This window comes from Motacilla alba, chromosome 3 (genome assembly GCF_015832195.1).
Source record: "Motacilla alba alba isolate MOTALB_02 chromosome 3, Motacilla_alba_V1.0_pri, whole genome shotgun sequence".
Classification (NCBI taxonomy): Eukaryota; Metazoa; Chordata; class Aves; order Passeriformes; family Motacillidae; genus Motacilla; species Motacilla alba.
In genome coordinates this window covers 31,842,710-31,860,282 of record NC_052018.1, presented here as the reverse complement: position 1 = coordinate 31,860,282, position 17,573 = coordinate 31,842,710, and the positions used below count along the sequence as shown (strand labels likewise).

Sequence of the window (17,573 nt, the reverse complement as noted above, 5' to 3'; positions counted from 1 at the left end):
AAAGAAAATTACTAAAGTATTAAATTTTTGTTTTCCACAAAAGACGAGCTGCATCAGTAAGTGTTATATTATTATAAGAATGAAGAGGAAACCATTTTATATATACTGTTCCATTTAGGATTTTATGATGCATGTTAAAATGTATTTCTAGGACTGAACTCCAAAGTAGATTTCGGAATACAGCATCTTTGAGAGTACCCTCTTAGACCTATAAAGATGTGTAAAATGAACATTTCATTCCACACTATAAAACTGTAATCACTTTCAACTCTATCCCCATTACTTAACAATATAAACTAACTGAAGATAAAAACATACCTCAGGACTCTTGCGATTTTGCAAAATCTGCTTGTCTGTTTCTTTGTTAGCAAAGAATCTGGTACAGCCTCGATTTAAGTACTGTAACAATAAAAAAGTGGAAATGCATAGTTAAAGATAGAAGTAAGGAAAACATATGCTTTTATTTAAGGCTTGCCCTACATGTCTTGATTTAACCATTTGATACAAAAAACATGATAAGTGCTCATAATTAACTCCTTGAAAATATATTTATTTACATCTACAAAATTAAAGAACTGCAATAGTACCAAACTTTTACTGAAAGTTTCTTGATTTTGACAATTAAAATACTTTTTGACACAATGGGATATTCAGTAAACCACACAAAATTTTTCTTACTTTTTGATTCTATTAAGCCTATTCAAGGAGTCCAGGATTACAGAAAAGACAACCAAAATTAGGAGCCAAAAGAATTAATTTGCTGGCCCATGTGTAATATGAAACCTAATTTTTCCTTATCAAATATTTCTATAGGTAGTAGGAGACGTATTAAAAAGCCAGAAGAATATTTAAAGTTCATAGCATGGTCTAAGCAGAAGCCTTATTTCGAACCTGGCTTCTGATATCCACCTTATGTTGTATAGTAATCTCAGATTTACTGTTCAATAAATCAGACTGAATTTAGATTTATATAATTACTGTTACTTTCAGCAAAATGGGATCACCCGCTTTTCCTTTTTGATTTGTTCATCTGAATGTAAGAACTCCATCCAAAAGCCTGGCCAGAGCCCTTTGTCTGAAGGAAGTGAACTGATTCTTTACTCTTTGATTGAACAAAGATGTTTTCTAATAGATGAACACAGACAATCCTACTCTCTGATTAAAATTTACACGCAAAATTCCAAAACCTCAAAATATTCTTCAAAGCATTCCTAACAGCAGAACAAAACTTGGTGACAAATTTTAATTTTAATTTTTGTCACTTTGTTTTAATATTAAAACAAAGTGACAACTGTTCAAAGCTAGCTTAGTGTTTAACAAAGTACAGAAGTTTCCTTTATCAGCCAATAAGAATGCAAATCACAGTGTACTTTAAGCACAATATATCCCTGCATTACAGCATTAGTAACACATTCCCAGAAACTGGGGATGGGAAGTGAAAAAGGTCATACTTTTCAAAATGAAAGCGTGGAAACTTATCTGACAGGTTGAGAATGTGAACCAGCGTGGTATTAAATGATAACCTACATAAAAGACATTTAATCACAAGATAATGGCTTTCATTGGAAAGCTAAAACCTTGAGTAAATTTACATATTATATTAGGGAGAAATTATATTTTTAAAAGAACACAAATACACAGTTTCAGGTTATCTTACAGTACATCTAAATACCATTGTTCTTGGGGTTTGGTTTGTATGGTTTGCTTGACTTTTTTTTTTAGTGAAGTACAACACACCATTGTAACTTCAGCGACCCAAACATAAGGCAATGTCACTTCTCTTCCTGAAATTTAGATGAGAAAAAAGTTCAACTTCTCATCCCCATCTACTGTTCTCCAGGTACAGAATTACTCCAGAATTACTGTGCAGCTTTACTTTCACAGCCATGTGATTTAGTCCGAGGCACAAAGACCTACAAGGTTCAGCACAGGGTTTCCTTGTGACCTTGAATTTCTGAAAACTTCTACAGGGCAACCTAAAGCACGAGCTCCCAGGACTGCATGCTTTCATGTGGGATGTGCTGGAGAATGGGTGTGTAAGAAACCTGCAGAACTGCAGGGCTATTTGCATAATCTTTGGCCAAGTAAATTCTCACTTCCCCAGGGAACCTGCAAAGGAAGGATGAACTAATATAGAGGAATGGCCATCAGTGCTGCTGCAATCCAGAGGACAGGTCAGGCAGGTGCAGCCAATGCAGTGTCTTGGTTTACATGCCCAGAGCAATGTGTCCCTATGCCATGGTGGCCAAATGGATGGAGAGGAGATTCCAAGGGATCACTGAAGTCAAAGAGAAGCAAGCCCAAGGAGTAAAGAGAATTAACTTATCCTTTATCTTTTAATAATGTTTTGCTTCTTTGAAAAAAGAAAGAAAGAAAGAAAGAAAAAAAAAAAACCTGTAAATATGAGATGGTCCTATTTCCAACAAAGTGTACTTTATGAAACCAGGCTTGAGTCTTAGAACTCAGGCTGGCCCTAATTTGGACTTTGACTTGATAAGCCATAAGACTGAAGACAAGGGGCACAATAGAGCCAATGCAAAACTGTGACTTAAGGGATGAGCTTTTCTAAATAACCAATTTTAGAGTTGAGGGTTTTTTATCAATATCTTTCTTGTAAAAAAAATAGTACTGATAGGAAAATACTGATCAATCATCAAACTTTGCCTTGTGTAATATCACAGTCTATTATCAAAAGCTTGAAAGATGGCATTTCTATGTGTTCTGTGCCAGACATGCAGTGAACAAAACATGGTAAAAAAAAAATTACACAAGTGTCTTTATTCAGAACCATTTTATGATGAAAACTGAAGTAGCAATTGAGAACAAAGAACACAAAAATCATCTTGGCAAAAGAAATGCAAATTTAGGAGGAAAATCATCTTTTACAATTTTGTTTTCCTAAAAATCTCCCATAAAATGGTACTTGAGGAAAATATAGTGCAATATGAGTAATAAACTTTAAGAATATTCATTTACAAGCTTACAAAGATGAAAAATATCCTAAGGTTTTGTTTGTTTGTTTTTTAATTAAAGATAATCTACTTTAAGGGAGAGAAAAATGCTGCATTAAACTTTTATAATTTAACATGCAGAGTGGACCTTTTATGTGCAAGAAACTCAGAATTCAAATACTAACTTATGGTAAAGGAATAAAATCCTTAATGGAAATTAAAGTGTCTGCTATAGTCTTAGTAGAAGTCAAAAAAAAGATCACAGTATGATAAGGCTGGTGTGACTACAAACTCTTTATACATGAAATATGCAAGAAAATATCCTGTGTAAAAGAACTCAGGCTGTTAAGTACTATCCTGCATCAGCCTGATTTTAAGAAGGTTTTAAGTCTGACCCTAACATCTACAACCTTGGGTTTTCTCATGAGCAGAATTCTTGATTTTAAAAAATCCCCAAGAGTGAGCAGGCAGCATATTCTAGAAATAAAATCTATTCACTTCAAGAAATAAATTTTAATGGAAAATTGGCTGCACAATAAAAACATGTACTTGAAAATCTGTTCAACATTTTAGCATTAAATCATACAAGAGAATACTGCAAGGAGTAACTGTGGAGTAAAGAAGAAAGTTTTGAAAACTAGCTCCGCATTTTACAAATATAAATGGCATTGGGTGTTCTTAAGTATTGTGTTTGTCGAGTGTTTCAAAAGAAAAACTTTCCTTCTAGGGAATGGAAGCAGTTCTTTCCTAATAAGCATCAGAACAAGTTTCCATCACACAGGTGAGTATGAATAGAAAAAATATAAAAAGATACAAACTAAGTATTTAAAGAAATAACATAAGGTCTATGAATGCCTAGAGAATGCCTAGAAAGTAGGCAAGTAAGGAAAGAAAGTAAGTAAACTTGTCCTAGAATACTGGCATGGCTTTTAGAGAGCAATATCACCTTGATACCAGAGTATAAATGTACAATGCACACAATGTGGAAGTGCAGCTCTGTGCCCATTTCCTGGCTCATCCATAAGGACAGACTGACTTGGCCAAGCCACGGGGCAGCAGCCGCTGTTTGGTGAGCAGGGTACCCCACTATCCCCACAGCGAGTGCACTGATTCAGCTCTTGCCTGTGCAACCCCTCTTTGCACAAAACTGGCAGGACATTTGTATATTTAAAGCTTCTAGCCCTCTGCTGAAATTTGATGGAACTGAGTACAAAAGGAAAAACAACATATAAACACATCCAAGTTTTATTTGGAACAAGTAGGAAGATCCACCAACAAAGAAAACAGTCAGCACAATAACTTAATTCTTTGTTTGCAGTGCTTCTCATCTCATTTAAGATCAAGGAAGTCTAAAGAGATGACAGTCATTTAGCTTATGTCCTTGTAATTCCACATTGTTGTATTAAAAAGCCCTTCAAAACCCAAGAGATTTGGTCTGTGTATTTTAAGAATACACAAAATTCCTCTTCCGTAATGTTCCAAGACAAATATAAGGCAAGAAATGGTGAGAGATGGAAACAAATGACAGAACACAAGCAAAGAACTGACTGGTATTTACCAGGAGATTTGATTTGCACTGAAGAAATTCACACTTTCCATCTCTAGAACAGCCCATACCAACATTACTAACAGCTGGGTATGCAACAGTACGTTTTCTGGAAAAGCACAGATTCCTCAATTTTAAGACAGAGAAAAAGTATAGGAATTCTTCCAGTAAAGAAAAATGTCAGGTAGCTTTATTCCAAGATCAAATAGATTTAACAAAAAGAAAATCTGGGTTTTTTAATAGTAATGAGTCTGTCAAAGATAATAAATAGAGATTTTAATATTATCTATATGAAAAATCCATATATGACGATATGACAAGCTTTACAAGTGCTGACTCTGCTACTCACCCTAAAGTTGTCAGGAGAGCTTAAATATAGCTTTTCCCTAATGTCTTCTGGAGCACCAGCACAAAGCCTGTAAAAGATATGATAATTCCTCTCTTCTTTGCCTTGCACACAGATCCTAGATTTCTCCAGAAGGTAGTGTGACACAAATCCACCAACCACCGAGTTCTAGGAAGAAGAAATATTTTTCTGATTATCTGAATATTTGTAGCATTATTTAAGATTCAGGTTTTTAATTTACCTTTGCCTGATCATGACTTGCTCAATAGAAATTGCTCCAAAAAAGATTAAAAGCTATCTATGCCTAATACATATTAAGCCTAGAAAAAAAAAAAATTATTGCCTTTACCATTACTTCTCTCCCCAGCTTATGTATTGTATATACATACACTCTTCTAAAAAAAAAGGTCTTCTCCCCAAAAAGAAGAAATCCATAGCAGAACCTCAAGAGTTACAGCAAAGAGTATTGCTACAGCCATCCTTACACTTTCTGTATGACAGTGCTATTACAACCTTCTTTAGCTGCATTTCACTGAGATTCTTGTAAAATAAAAGGGTTAAAATTATAGAGTACGTATTTGGGTAACATCTTAGGCAAATTAATTATGACAGAACATTTTATTTTCAACACTTGCACTTCTTTATTGAGAAGGAATTCTGACACAGATTTTTGAGAGCTATTTCTTATCTGGCCTACAATAAAATTCCCTGTGCCTAGATAAATCTTAATAGCAAGGAAATTCCTGAACTTAATGGCCATTACAGAAACTAAGAAAGATTAACTGACTGACAAATTTGATTGCAGTTATGCAGTCATTCCCTTATTCAGGAGGTCTCAGTCTGTACTCATGTCACTTTGAGAAACCAGACCAAAAAAGGTGACCACAAAGTGAGATGTGATGCCTTGTACAAAGGGGCTCAAGTAAACAGACTGATCTTGAAGTGGAAAGCTGAAACAAGCTTTGAAGCAGTTTCTGAAGATACTCAGAGGGCTATTTGCTTCAGCTGAAGTAATTAAACTGAAACATCATATAAGTGTTGATGGATAGATGGACAGATCATGAATCCATCATCAGATCATGAATTCATCATTTTAAGTAAAAATTTTGATCCTTTCCATAACTTCATGAAAATGAACCAGACCAACAGGTAAAGTCCCTCTCCCCACAATTTGGTTATTTACTAGGTAAACTATTAACAAAAGCTCTGAAGTTAAATTACAAACCAAGTGATGAAAACTTAAGAAAAGACCAGAAGCTCAAGACCAGACAAATGAGCTTTAAGTCTACAGGAAAATAACAAATTCTTGCAGTTGGTCTGTCCTCAGTCAGAAAGAAGAAGAAGCATGTATGTGATCTCCAGAGAACATCCACAGGAGTCTTCAATTTGGACATACTGACCAACCATACAGCCATCCTTAATTGTGAAACGTGTGTATACACATCCCACCCAAACAAAACTACACCTGAACAAAGAAAATTTTCTTTAGATGCAGAGTTGAATAGTATTTTTATCAAAAAACCAATTCCTTGACTTCTGTCACATACAGATTATTATGTAAGATCCCAAAATTTCATACAAATACATAAAAAAATTTTGAAGTCGAAATACATTTATGTCTAATACACAACTTACACTTACTTGAGCATTAAAGAATGGATGAATACCTAACAGCAAGCGAGTTAGTCTTCATATGAGAAGACTCACATATGCAATGAAGGGACCCATTTTTAATCTTTTGTTGGTGGAAGCAGTTTTCCTACTGAGTTGCCACTGCCTTCCAGTAATGAGACAGGACAGTGTGGCTCTGGTTTTTCTTTCAAGGTGACACAATACAAATCGAATCTGTAAAGTAGGACAGTGGCTATTTGCTGCAAGACTAGTAAGTGTGTTCAGCCTCCTGCCAGGCTAGCATTTCCATTATATGGCAAAAAAATCATCACTGGTTATCTGTAACAAAATTCCAGTACCTTTTCATTGAAGTGAATTTCAACAAATTTCCCAAAACGACTGCTGTTGTTGTTGCGAACAGTCTTTGCATTTCCAAAAGCTTCTAATAAGGGATTTGCTGTTTAAAAAAATTAATTTTTGTAGTGTTAAAATTCAATCAGGAAACTACCAAAAAGAAAGAGAGAACAAATATAATTAATTGGGGAACTTATTTGGAATAAGGTTTGAAAGTCAAAGGAAAAATATTACCTATTAGGAATAATATATTTTGCAAATTATACTGGATATATTGTGGTGGAACATAAAATTAAGTACTTAAGTGCCTCATAACACTGCAATGTACTTGAATCAATACTGCAAGAAATTCAGAGACAAATACCAAAAGTTATTCAGTGATGTTCTTCTACAGGAAGTAGGTAAATAACTGATACATAAACTACATGAGACAGCACAGAATTTGACACTTCCCAATAATTTATTATTCATGAAATCTGAACTACCCACTTATTCCACAGATGAAAATGCCACTTAAATGTCATGCATGCAATTTATTAGATTGACTTGGAAATTAATAAATATAATATTAGAAAAGTGTGTTGATTTCAAAAACCACTTAACTCTGTCCTTTCAAATTAGGTCAATTAAGTGACTGACTGATTTTATTTTTTACTGGCTGCTGCTTTTCAGCATGTTAAAGCCCATACAGAAAGACTGGCAGCAAGCAATCTAATTCTCATATCCATATATATATGGATACACACTCATACAAATATCTTGCACAGTTTAAACAATTTGAAACTGCTTATTAATTATGAAATAGAAGGCCTCTGAAAGACTGCTTTTTACTAGCTTTGAAGATCAAAGAAAAATAGTTTACTAAATCATGTTAACAATAAACCACTAAAAATATCAGCAAGATATTTTAAGGCTTCTAGCTAAAAATAAGCACTGGAAACTAAGTGAGCAGAAAGATTTAAAACTCCACTGACAACTATTTAAATATCTGCTCCTACAAAAATTTAAAAATGAAGGAATGACATTATTGCTTGGATAAAATGTGGGTGATAATGCATCATGTAATAGGACATGAGAATTAACTTTTTTTGGTTTGGCTGTATTTTCAATTTTTTAACAACTAAAGTTCATAAAAATGCAAATCTGACTTTTACAGGATCTTTGATAACTATTCAAGCATTTTATGTAATATGAAGTTTTAAAGAAAAGATTATGAATAAAACCGAATTTCACAAATCTTTCAGCTAGGCTGAAGGTTCCTCTAGTAATACATATGCTACAAGCATATTCATTAAAATCATGCCTAAAAACCTTCAGAATTCATGCATCAGATGCTGTTCTAAATTAAAAAGCCCAAACTCTTTGAAGAATACCTACAAGTACCAATTAATTTGCATCAGGCATTATCAAATTCTTGCCCACTTTCTGAGTTCCTTTAGCACACAGTGGCTTTCACCAAGGAACTGGTTTAAGCAGACCTATGGCAACAAGGGATTAAAGCCTGCAGTACTTCTCTTGACTAAGTGGTTCAAATTTGAAAACGGGAAAATTTAGAGCAAAAGTAAATTATTTTTTTAAGGAAAGGACACAGAGTCAAGAAATTTCAAAATAAATTTGTTCTATGCTATAGAGGTCTAAAACTGATGGATGAGGAATTATTAGGTTGGCTGAGGGTTGTTTGCTCTTTAGGTATTTCTATTTTCTCAAAAAGCTATTTTCTGTTCAGTTAGGAAGTACATGCAAAATTGAAGAGGCACAATGAGAAGGATCAACAATGAGAAGGATCTTCACCTTGTTTGGGAGTCTACTGTAAAGATAGATACAGTCAAAATGCTGTTCTGAATTATGTGATTTCTGACAAATAGTGATAAAACAGAAATATGATCCAGAATCAAAATTTAAAAGAACTTCCCTGCTTTATTTGACTTTGAGAACTTGATAGTGAGGAGGAGGAGAGGTATTTTCCTGGTACTAACAGATAGTAATGAAAAAACAATCTTGTCCTTGCACATTTTAAGCAGTTTAAAATTCCATTTTGGGTACCACCTCGAGTACATTATATGTGTAAAGTTCAATTCAAACACACAAATAAAAAATGTGAATCACAAATAAAAAATGTTTCAAAACCTAGGATCAAGATCAGCTACCTGTAAATTATGCTCTAGAAAGTCTGGTAGTATTTCTATGCTACTTTTATTCACTTGCGGTAGAGTCACATTTCTGAAAAAAAAATAATGTTGGAACCTTTAGTTAAATGAAAGAAATTTCAATACCTTCTACAATTCTATCATCAATATCCTGCCCACTGCCATAGGATTCTGTCAAATACCTGTAAAGCAAGATAAAAATATCAGTATCATTCATCTCATGTCAGGTTTCCTCACTTAAGCAGGGTTTAACATAGCTGTGCACAAATACTAACTAATTACTATAGGGAAAGCATTCTGATTTTAAGTTTCAATTACCCATGCACTTTGAAGTAAACTTTAACTCTACTTTAAACTTTTAACTTTTCTTTTTTTGTTAAAACAAAAATATGCTTGCACACTTCAATTTTTTTTTCAATTCTCCAAGCAATGCTTGCTAGAAATGTTTTTTCAACATGCATATGAAAATTACAGTTTAATAGAAATATAATCAAACTATTACTGTATTATCTGTATGTATTAACAATCTTATTAAATACATAATGTTTCCTGTCTATTTCCTGAATTTAGGACTGTTGCCATCCATACTGTTTCTGCATTCATAACTATCAGTGTTAATAAAAATCCACATGGAGATGGTGAGGATAAGAAATTATAAGTGTACAATTAAGGCAAGATTCAGTTTAGCAATTGAAGAAAGAATTAGAAAATAAAACCACAATCTACTTGCTCCAAAGTTCCAGTCTTTTTAAATTTTTTTTCCCTGATCTCAGGGCATGCTTTCTGGAAATTCACAGGTGAATCTGGGACAAGTTAAAAACAGTTCTTGAAAATGGGGCTTTCCAAAAAACTTTAGTAGCACTAAAAGAGCTGTGCTAGTACCTTTTACTTTCTAAACCCACAAGGGTAAAATCTTGGAGCTTTTGAAACTCAGTTATGTTTTGTACAGGGACTCTATGGTGGAGGGTGGTGGGAAGAAGCAACAGCAACGATATTCGCCTGTTGTATAATGAGCTCTTCCTTTGCTGAGAAGTGGAAGAATAATCTCCTTTAAGAGCATCTCTTGTGAGATATTCTTCCAGTGCCTGCTGTCTTTTTCTGTTACTCTTAACAGGAATAGAGTCAGATGTCCCTTGTAAAAAATCATTGCCAGCACCTTGCAGTAATTCTTACAGCTATCTGTGAAAGGTTGCACAGGGGCAGTGCAGAGCAGTATGAAGGACAGACAGGCAGTTGTGACAATTCTTCATGGGATGTGGAAAATAATACCTCTACTGTAGAGAAATACTATAAAATACATGATTTTAGGGAAAAGGGAATTAAATATTTTTAGAGGGAAACAAGTCCAAGGCAGGGGAAGGGAGCATATTTACACTGCCCACACTGTGCTTCCCTGCATCATCAGGCCACCTATGACATAAGTGTATTTAAAGGAGCAGTTCTTTCTAGTTACAGTGTTCCAGAGTGATAAAAAGCCATTAAAAGATAATGCAGATATGGAAACAAGGCTGATATATTTCAGCAATATGGCTTTCCATGTACTTTAATACACTTGATTTAGTACTGGTCGTACATGAACATCGATAAATAAATTAATACCACTATTCAGTCTTATTCAGTAAACTAGGATAAAGTAGGTTAAAGTTAAAAAGATACTCAAGCAAAATTTAAAAAAAAAAAAAACCTCAGGGAGATCACAGAAATACACATTTATGTCAAAACCAAGTGTCTTGCAAGATACAGTTAATAAGTCTAGTTACGTTTTTTATCAACCACAATACCAGATGTGCAATACCAAAATGACTGTATCATAAACCATAATAACTACATGATGTCACTACCATTGAGTTAAAGTTTCTGTGAGTATGTAGCTATTTCTGCACATTATCATGTCAGCATTTAACTCAATTTCTGGTAATAAAGTGCACATAGAAACTAATACATATCTTACTGAATTGTATCTTAAACCCACTAATGAGCTTAGTTTGCTTTGCTTCTATGTCGACCAAATGCATAAACACAAGAGATTCACATACTAACTTTGGTGCAAACATACAAACCTCAAAACAAATTTAGTGTTTTCTGTCTTGCCAGCTCCTGATTCTCCAGACACTATGATGGATTGACTCATCTTAAGCACTTTCATGTCACGGAATGCTTTATCAGCTTAAAAAGAAGAATATAGTTAACATGACAAAAATTAATAGCAGAATTGCAAGGATAAAATTAAGCTACAATGCAGAAAATTAAAATGTATTAAATTAATTAAATTAATTCCATTTTCAGGAATAGAAACTAAATATTTACAATTAAATGAATTACAGTTTATTAAATTCTGTTTCCCTTTAATTTATACTACAGTTGTAATTCTTCCAACACTGACATGTAAGAACTCAAAGTCTTGGAAACAAAGGCCTACTCAACTATATCCAGAATAAAACAAAATAAAATCAACGATCTAAAGATAAATCTTTTTAATTAAATGTATTTACAAAATAGTAGTCAGTGGTAATTTTATATATTTTTAAAAGGGAAACTTTCAGTTGTACTTTGCAACAAGTAGCATCAAGAGGAAGCTTGGAAAAAAATCTCTCTTATTATGCAACAGGTACTAAAACTCCAGCTAATTACATTTTTTATTTCAAAATAAAATACAAAACAGTGAGAAAGCCTTTAATATGTCAAACTTTGATTATAGTTTCTAATTATTTTTTATTTTCAAAAGTGACTGAAATCAGATTTAAGCCATAAATAACATTTCAATGTACTTTCTATCTGTAACACGAGCATATAAAAGGAAACAGTGAATGTGCTCTGGCAACATAATTTAAGGCAAAAAAAATTACTACACTGAAAGACAGTGCCAATCATTATTACGCCTTTTTCACTTATAAAATTTGAATTTCTTTATTTCTTTTTTAGGTTGTTTTTAATGGTTGCAAATTATATTTGAATTGCTTAGACTTAAAACACTGGAAGTGCAGAATAACCCTAACAGAATTGTCACAGTTGCCCATTTCCAAGTTTTTCAAAAAGATGAGAAGATTTGCAATTTTAGCCATTAGTGGTTTTATTTTATAGGAGTTCCAAATTAGTTAATTACTGCTACAGGTGGCAATTTACAGATAACTCTGAAGTATTCGATGTTTGTTTTTTAGGAGACAAATACAGGCTCAACACATACCAATTGCAAAAACATGTGGTGGCAATGTTCCCAGCGATCTACCTTGGTACTTTTTAATAGTATCTGAAGAGTAAAACTTAGGTATATCAAAGTATGGATTCACTGCAATAAGAATGTTGGCTACATAGGTCTGTGAAGAAAACAAAGAACAGCAAATTACTAGGCAGTATCCAAGCAAGTGGTTAACAGCAACTGTCTATTACTATTGCAGACTTTAGCCTCCATATAACATTGCATTAATGATTCTCTCCAGCTAATGCAAACACAAGACAGCATATATTTTTACAGTTCCTTTAATTATCTTCTCAGTATTTCTATGAAATTATCCTGGGAAAATTTCCTAACCACCGAGCTGTGGAGTATGTCCTGAATCTGACCTTTCTCCCAGTCTCCTTTTAAATTATTTCCTATTGTCTGCATTACTGGATCAAGGATGGGACGCCAAAACCTCCTGCTCAAAAGCAAATAAACTAAGCTCATGGATAGCATAACACACTGTCCTCCAGTGAGGAGGATAGCTTTTCAATATCTAATGGAAGCAACTCAGCAGGAAGCACTGACAGGATCCTGCCTGGGAATGCATTCAAGCCAGGCAATAAAAGCATTCAGCCAAGAGAAAATTAGCTATAGCTGCTTCCACAGAGAGAAATACAGAATGCAAATGTTCTCTTACAGAGAAGGAATTTGAGAAGAATCTCAGACAAAGGCTGCTTTTTACCTTTCCATAGGACAAGGAAGACTGAAGAGAAGGGTTTTTTTCATGTTTCTGAAAGAAACTCTCATAGCTCAGTTAAAACTGCCAGGTTACATACAGGAAAGAAGAGGGGTCAGAATCAAATTAAAAATCAGACTTGCATGAAAAGATCTGAAGAAAATGAGGTAAACCTTCAGTTTGAATAACTTATTTGCTTTGTTGTTACTGAGAATGTCCCTAGAAAACTGAAATTTGAAAACTATTGTGTGATACATTAATAGAAAATTGGATCACACAATATATGACATTTTTAAGTAGTTCTATTTTCAGCATTTATTTCACCAAAGGAAAACTTTCCTTCAAGATTTGCAAATACTAATATTAATTTTCCTTTTAAGAACAAGATAAATTTTGTTAACCAGGATTTTTAAAAAGGCATAAAACTGTTGACAAGCAAAATGTAGCTAAATTGTAAACTGAAAAAAAGTCTTTTTTTTCCCCTTCAGAAAATACATGTGTTCTGGACAACATATTAGTGGTACCTGTTTACACTGAAGAAAGGCTTTATGAACTACAATCCTACTTTATGAAAATACTATCCTATCCCATGATCAGTTCATATTCAGAATTTTACTTCCTTGGGGGGCTTTATTGTTTGGTTGGGTTTCTTTAAGGATTATTTTTCCAGAGCAGCATTCAAATGGCCATTTTTATTTATTTATATTTTAAAGCTGGTGCTTGATCTTTAGCCATAAAAAATTTAAAGCTATGTAAATTAACTGCAACAGAAGAAAACAATTATACTTTCTTTTTACATTTATATAAAAGGGTTTAGCTAAATTAATTTTATAATATATGCTAAAAGAAAAGTTGATTATTTTAACACAGACACTTTAAAATATGTAGAAGTGTTTTGTATTATCCCTAGCCAGCTTTCTATTAGGAAAAAAAATTAAGAAAGAAAGAAAACTCTTATCTTCTGTTTCACAGCTGTCAGTATCTGGGCAGATGGCAAGGACAAAATGTAATTTAGTCAGAATTCATTAAGTACAATTAGGCAATTTGATAGCAATATAAAAGATTAAGATGGACATCTGAGCTAGGAGGTGTCAAAGACGGCACCTGTTTGCTTCGTTCAAAAATAATGAAGAAAGAAAACCATCTTTGTTAACAGTGAAATAAGTTACCTGTAGGAACATTTGTGATACAAAGCTGTGCTATGGTTGCACACAAACAGGCATGTAGAGAAAAACCTACTGCTCTGCCTGCTAAAAATCAGATGGGATTCTGATCTAAACGTATAATATAAGGGAAAAATAGAGCCTACAACCTCGACCTTTCCACGTTAGCAGTTCTGTTATAGAGAAAAAAAACCAGAAGTGGAAACACTTGGTGAATTTTTGAAAGGACATCTCTATTAGACTGGTTGTCATGACACAGAATACTTACGTAAATTCTGTCCTTACTGTACCGAACTTTGATATTGTGAAGGAGAGTGGCTTCATTTAAATACATCAGGGAACCTGCAAGTAAAAAACAATCACATACTATTAAGAGCTCAGGACTGCCTTTAAGTACAGACAAAAAACTAAATCTTGAATTAAGGAGAATTTTCTTCCCCTCTCTTTGTTTGCAGTTTAATCCTATCATTTCTTCACACTGTCTTGAGATAGGAGTACTGACTCTATATGCATTTTAAAACCACAAACCTGCTCTTTACTGTACAAGTGGAGTTACAGAAAGCTGTTGAACAAAGAATTGGACTGCAGAAGCCTCAAATACAGGCTCTGATCAGCATAAGCTTCTTTAACCAGCCTGTCAGTCAAACACAGTGTGTCTGCCTTCACACCAGCCTCTAAGCACAGAAACTGCTGCCTACCAAAATCCCTACCAATGACTATTTCCTTCCTTCCAGTTCCCCTCTACAATCTCAGCCAGAGTGTCTCCAGGGTAATGCCACCCAACTGACATTTGGAGCAACAGCTGGCTTCTGGTGATTTTCAAATTGATGAATATAAACATGTAATCTGGATCTGGAGGCAGCAACAGCAGCATCACAATACCAGACACTAACACTTCCCTGCTTCAATTCGGAGTTTTGTGAGTACTAAGCCTCCTCAGAGAAACTTAGGGGAAAAAATGCTAACACACCAAAACCTAGCTGTATTTTTCTCCTTTGTTCTTTAACATAAAAACCTGACCCTGAGATTAGCTCAGTTGGTTAGAGCATGGTGCTACTAAGACCAGTGTTGTGGGTTTGATCCCTGTATGGGCTAATATTCATTTAAGAGCTGCACTCAATGATCATTGTGAATCCTTTCCAGATCAGAACATTCTGATGTGATTCTGGAACTGTTGAAATGCCCTATGGTGGTCGCACCCACAGAAAGTTTCAGACTGTACAGGTTCACATTCTGGAAAAGCTGGTACAACTACAAAGCACTGAAAAGTGTCAGCAGCCTTAATTACAGAGGTAATTTCCAGTTCCCACTATAACTCTGTTAAAAATATTATCCCTAAACCAAATGAGGACACTACTCACACTACTCACCACACAGCCTCCATTTTCAAATACACTCAATTCTTATTATCTCACTGCTTCCAATCAAATGTACAACACTATTTTGTGTAGTGACAACTGACAGACTGCCACGCTGATGAACCTTACAGTAATACAGTATAAAAACTTGTATCCATCCAACTACTGTGGATGGAGTAAGCACTGTACCAATAATGTATTTTCTTTTTAAGGAAAGACTGGACATGGCACCTAATGCCACAGTCAAGTTGACACGGTGGTGTTAGGTCAGAGGTTGGACTCAGTGATCTCAAAGGTCTTTTCCAACCTAATTGGTTCTGTGATTCTGTAATGGTAACCACTAGTTTGCACCTCACACAAGGGTCACATACACACCTCTTATCTATAATGACCAACAAAGTTGTTTTATGTCGAACTGACACCTTTTCTCAAGGGCTGCAGCAGAAAAAAGTATTCTAACTTATTTACATAAATGTGCAAAAAGGGCTGCCAGTCTGTATGACCTAAAGTCAACCTGCCCAGCCACCTTGCCCTGCAAGGATACCTGAAGTTCAGTAAGCAGCTCTTAACATCTCTTTCAACACTCCTCCTGCTGAACCAAAATATACTGACAAAGGAAAACGGGAGCTTCTCAAAAACATCTGTGTTTCTGTTTTGCATCTTTTACTCTTCCTCCTGCAGTGGACTGAGGAGTGGAGGTGGCTCCGTCCCCTACTCATCTGCAGTAGACTAGCCTGAAGCAAAGTCAGGTTCACCAGCAAATTGCAGCCTCCCTTTGGCTTGCGTAGCTCTACTGAATAACAGCCCTTCCCTCCATTACATGACTAAATACAGCTTTGTTTCAAATATCCGGAATCATTTACACTTCTCAAAGGACCTTGTAGCTTCTGGTTTGTTCAGAAGAAACCACCTTCCTCCACAAAACCCTTTGACTCATATTCCTATGCCGGCAGAGGCACACAAGGCATGCTTTAGCTTTACTCTAGGTAAACTCTCCCTTTGGATCGTAACAGCCTTGAAATCGTGGCTGTGCACAATTCCTTCATGAAACAGCAGGCTCGCCCCCATCCCCAGAGTTCCTCCTCTGCCAGCATAGCAGACACGCATTCCCCCACAGCCACACACAGTCACCGGGAGCTGCAGCAGCCGAGCACAGACACCCGGCGCTGCACAGCAGGACTCGTCCTGCCCTCCCCAGGCATTCTCGGTTCACATGGCTGAGAAAATGGCACTGGGACCACAAATAGCAGCTCTGCCTTCACCTTTTTTATTGGGGTCATTCCTAGAGAAAGAGACATTAAAAGGAAATAGGCCAGAAACAGAAACTTCTGCTTGCTGTAATGAAAGCTGAAGTCTCCTTCTGCCCCTCTATGTGTCTGGGAGGGGACAGTGAGGTAAAAAATTAGCAAACTTGAAGTCATTTGGATCCTCAGTATTGAGATGAGAAACTATTACATAGTAATTGTCTATCAATACCCTTGATAGTGTCTTTGTAGGAGCCTCTCTGAGTTTGCAGTATTTTAAAGGAAGCAGTTTATCATCAACTTTTTATTAGGTTGCTTATCTCAAAAGCAAAGGACCCCACATTTCATTGTGTCCCCAGTGCTCTCATTGCAATTAAAGCAGCTATACCTGCAGACTCACTGTGCAATAGGAGCTTGTTCCCTAAGGGAATGCCACCACCTCAAGACATGCAAACTAAGGCTTATGTCAGCAAATTCCAAATGCATCTTCTGTAGAATAAATCCTTTAGAAGAGGCATCCGTATCCAAAGGCAAAGGAAGTCACCGGAGAGAGAGAGAATTCTGAATATTCATATGGCTCATGTCTAAATATAACTAGTATATATATGTGCATTTAGTTCTCCATATATTTACTTACACACACACATAGTTCATGTAAGTGAGGTGCTAAAAACTAGGAAATGTCAATGCCATATTTACTCACAGTGGCTCTCCTGCCCATACCACAAAGCAGAGTTTCTACTGAAAATTATTTTATTAATTGCAAGGCTCTGCATTTGTAGAACTAGGGTTTTTTTAACAGTCTCATCCAATACCTTGTCCTTATACCCACCTTTCAGTATTTTTTAGAACAGTTTTATAAGCACTCAGTATAGCTGTTTTTCTTAGAAATCAATGATACCGAACACAAATACTCTTTGACAGAGAAGGAAATTGAATTTGGGATTCATACATCCT

The 17,573-nt window shown here is 35.1% G+C and overlaps 1 protein-coding gene across 5 annotated transcripts in view; it reads right to left on the bottom strand.

The window, feature by feature from the left end:
* Positions 1-17,573, bottom strand: part of MYO6 (myosin VI) — a 102,814-nt gene that overhangs the window by 48,262 nt on the left and 36,979 nt on the right. For all 5 annotated transcript variants that reach the window (XM_038134110.1, XM_038134112.1, XM_038134111.1 and 2 more), the window contains 7 exons: positions 14,283-14,356; positions 12,140-12,269; positions 11,016-11,121; positions 9,082-9,137; positions 6,814-6,911; positions 4,847-5,011; positions 319-399 (listed from right to left, as the gene is read on the bottom strand). In XM_038134110.1, the coding sequence (XP_037990038.1) occupies positions 319-399; positions 4,847-5,011; positions 6,814-6,911; positions 9,082-9,137; positions 11,016-11,121; positions 12,140-12,269; positions 14,283-14,356 (710 nt within the window). The remainder of the gene's footprint in view (positions 1-318; positions 400-4,846; positions 5,012-6,813; positions 6,912-9,081; positions 9,138-11,015; positions 11,122-12,139; positions 12,270-14,282; positions 14,357-17,573) is intronic.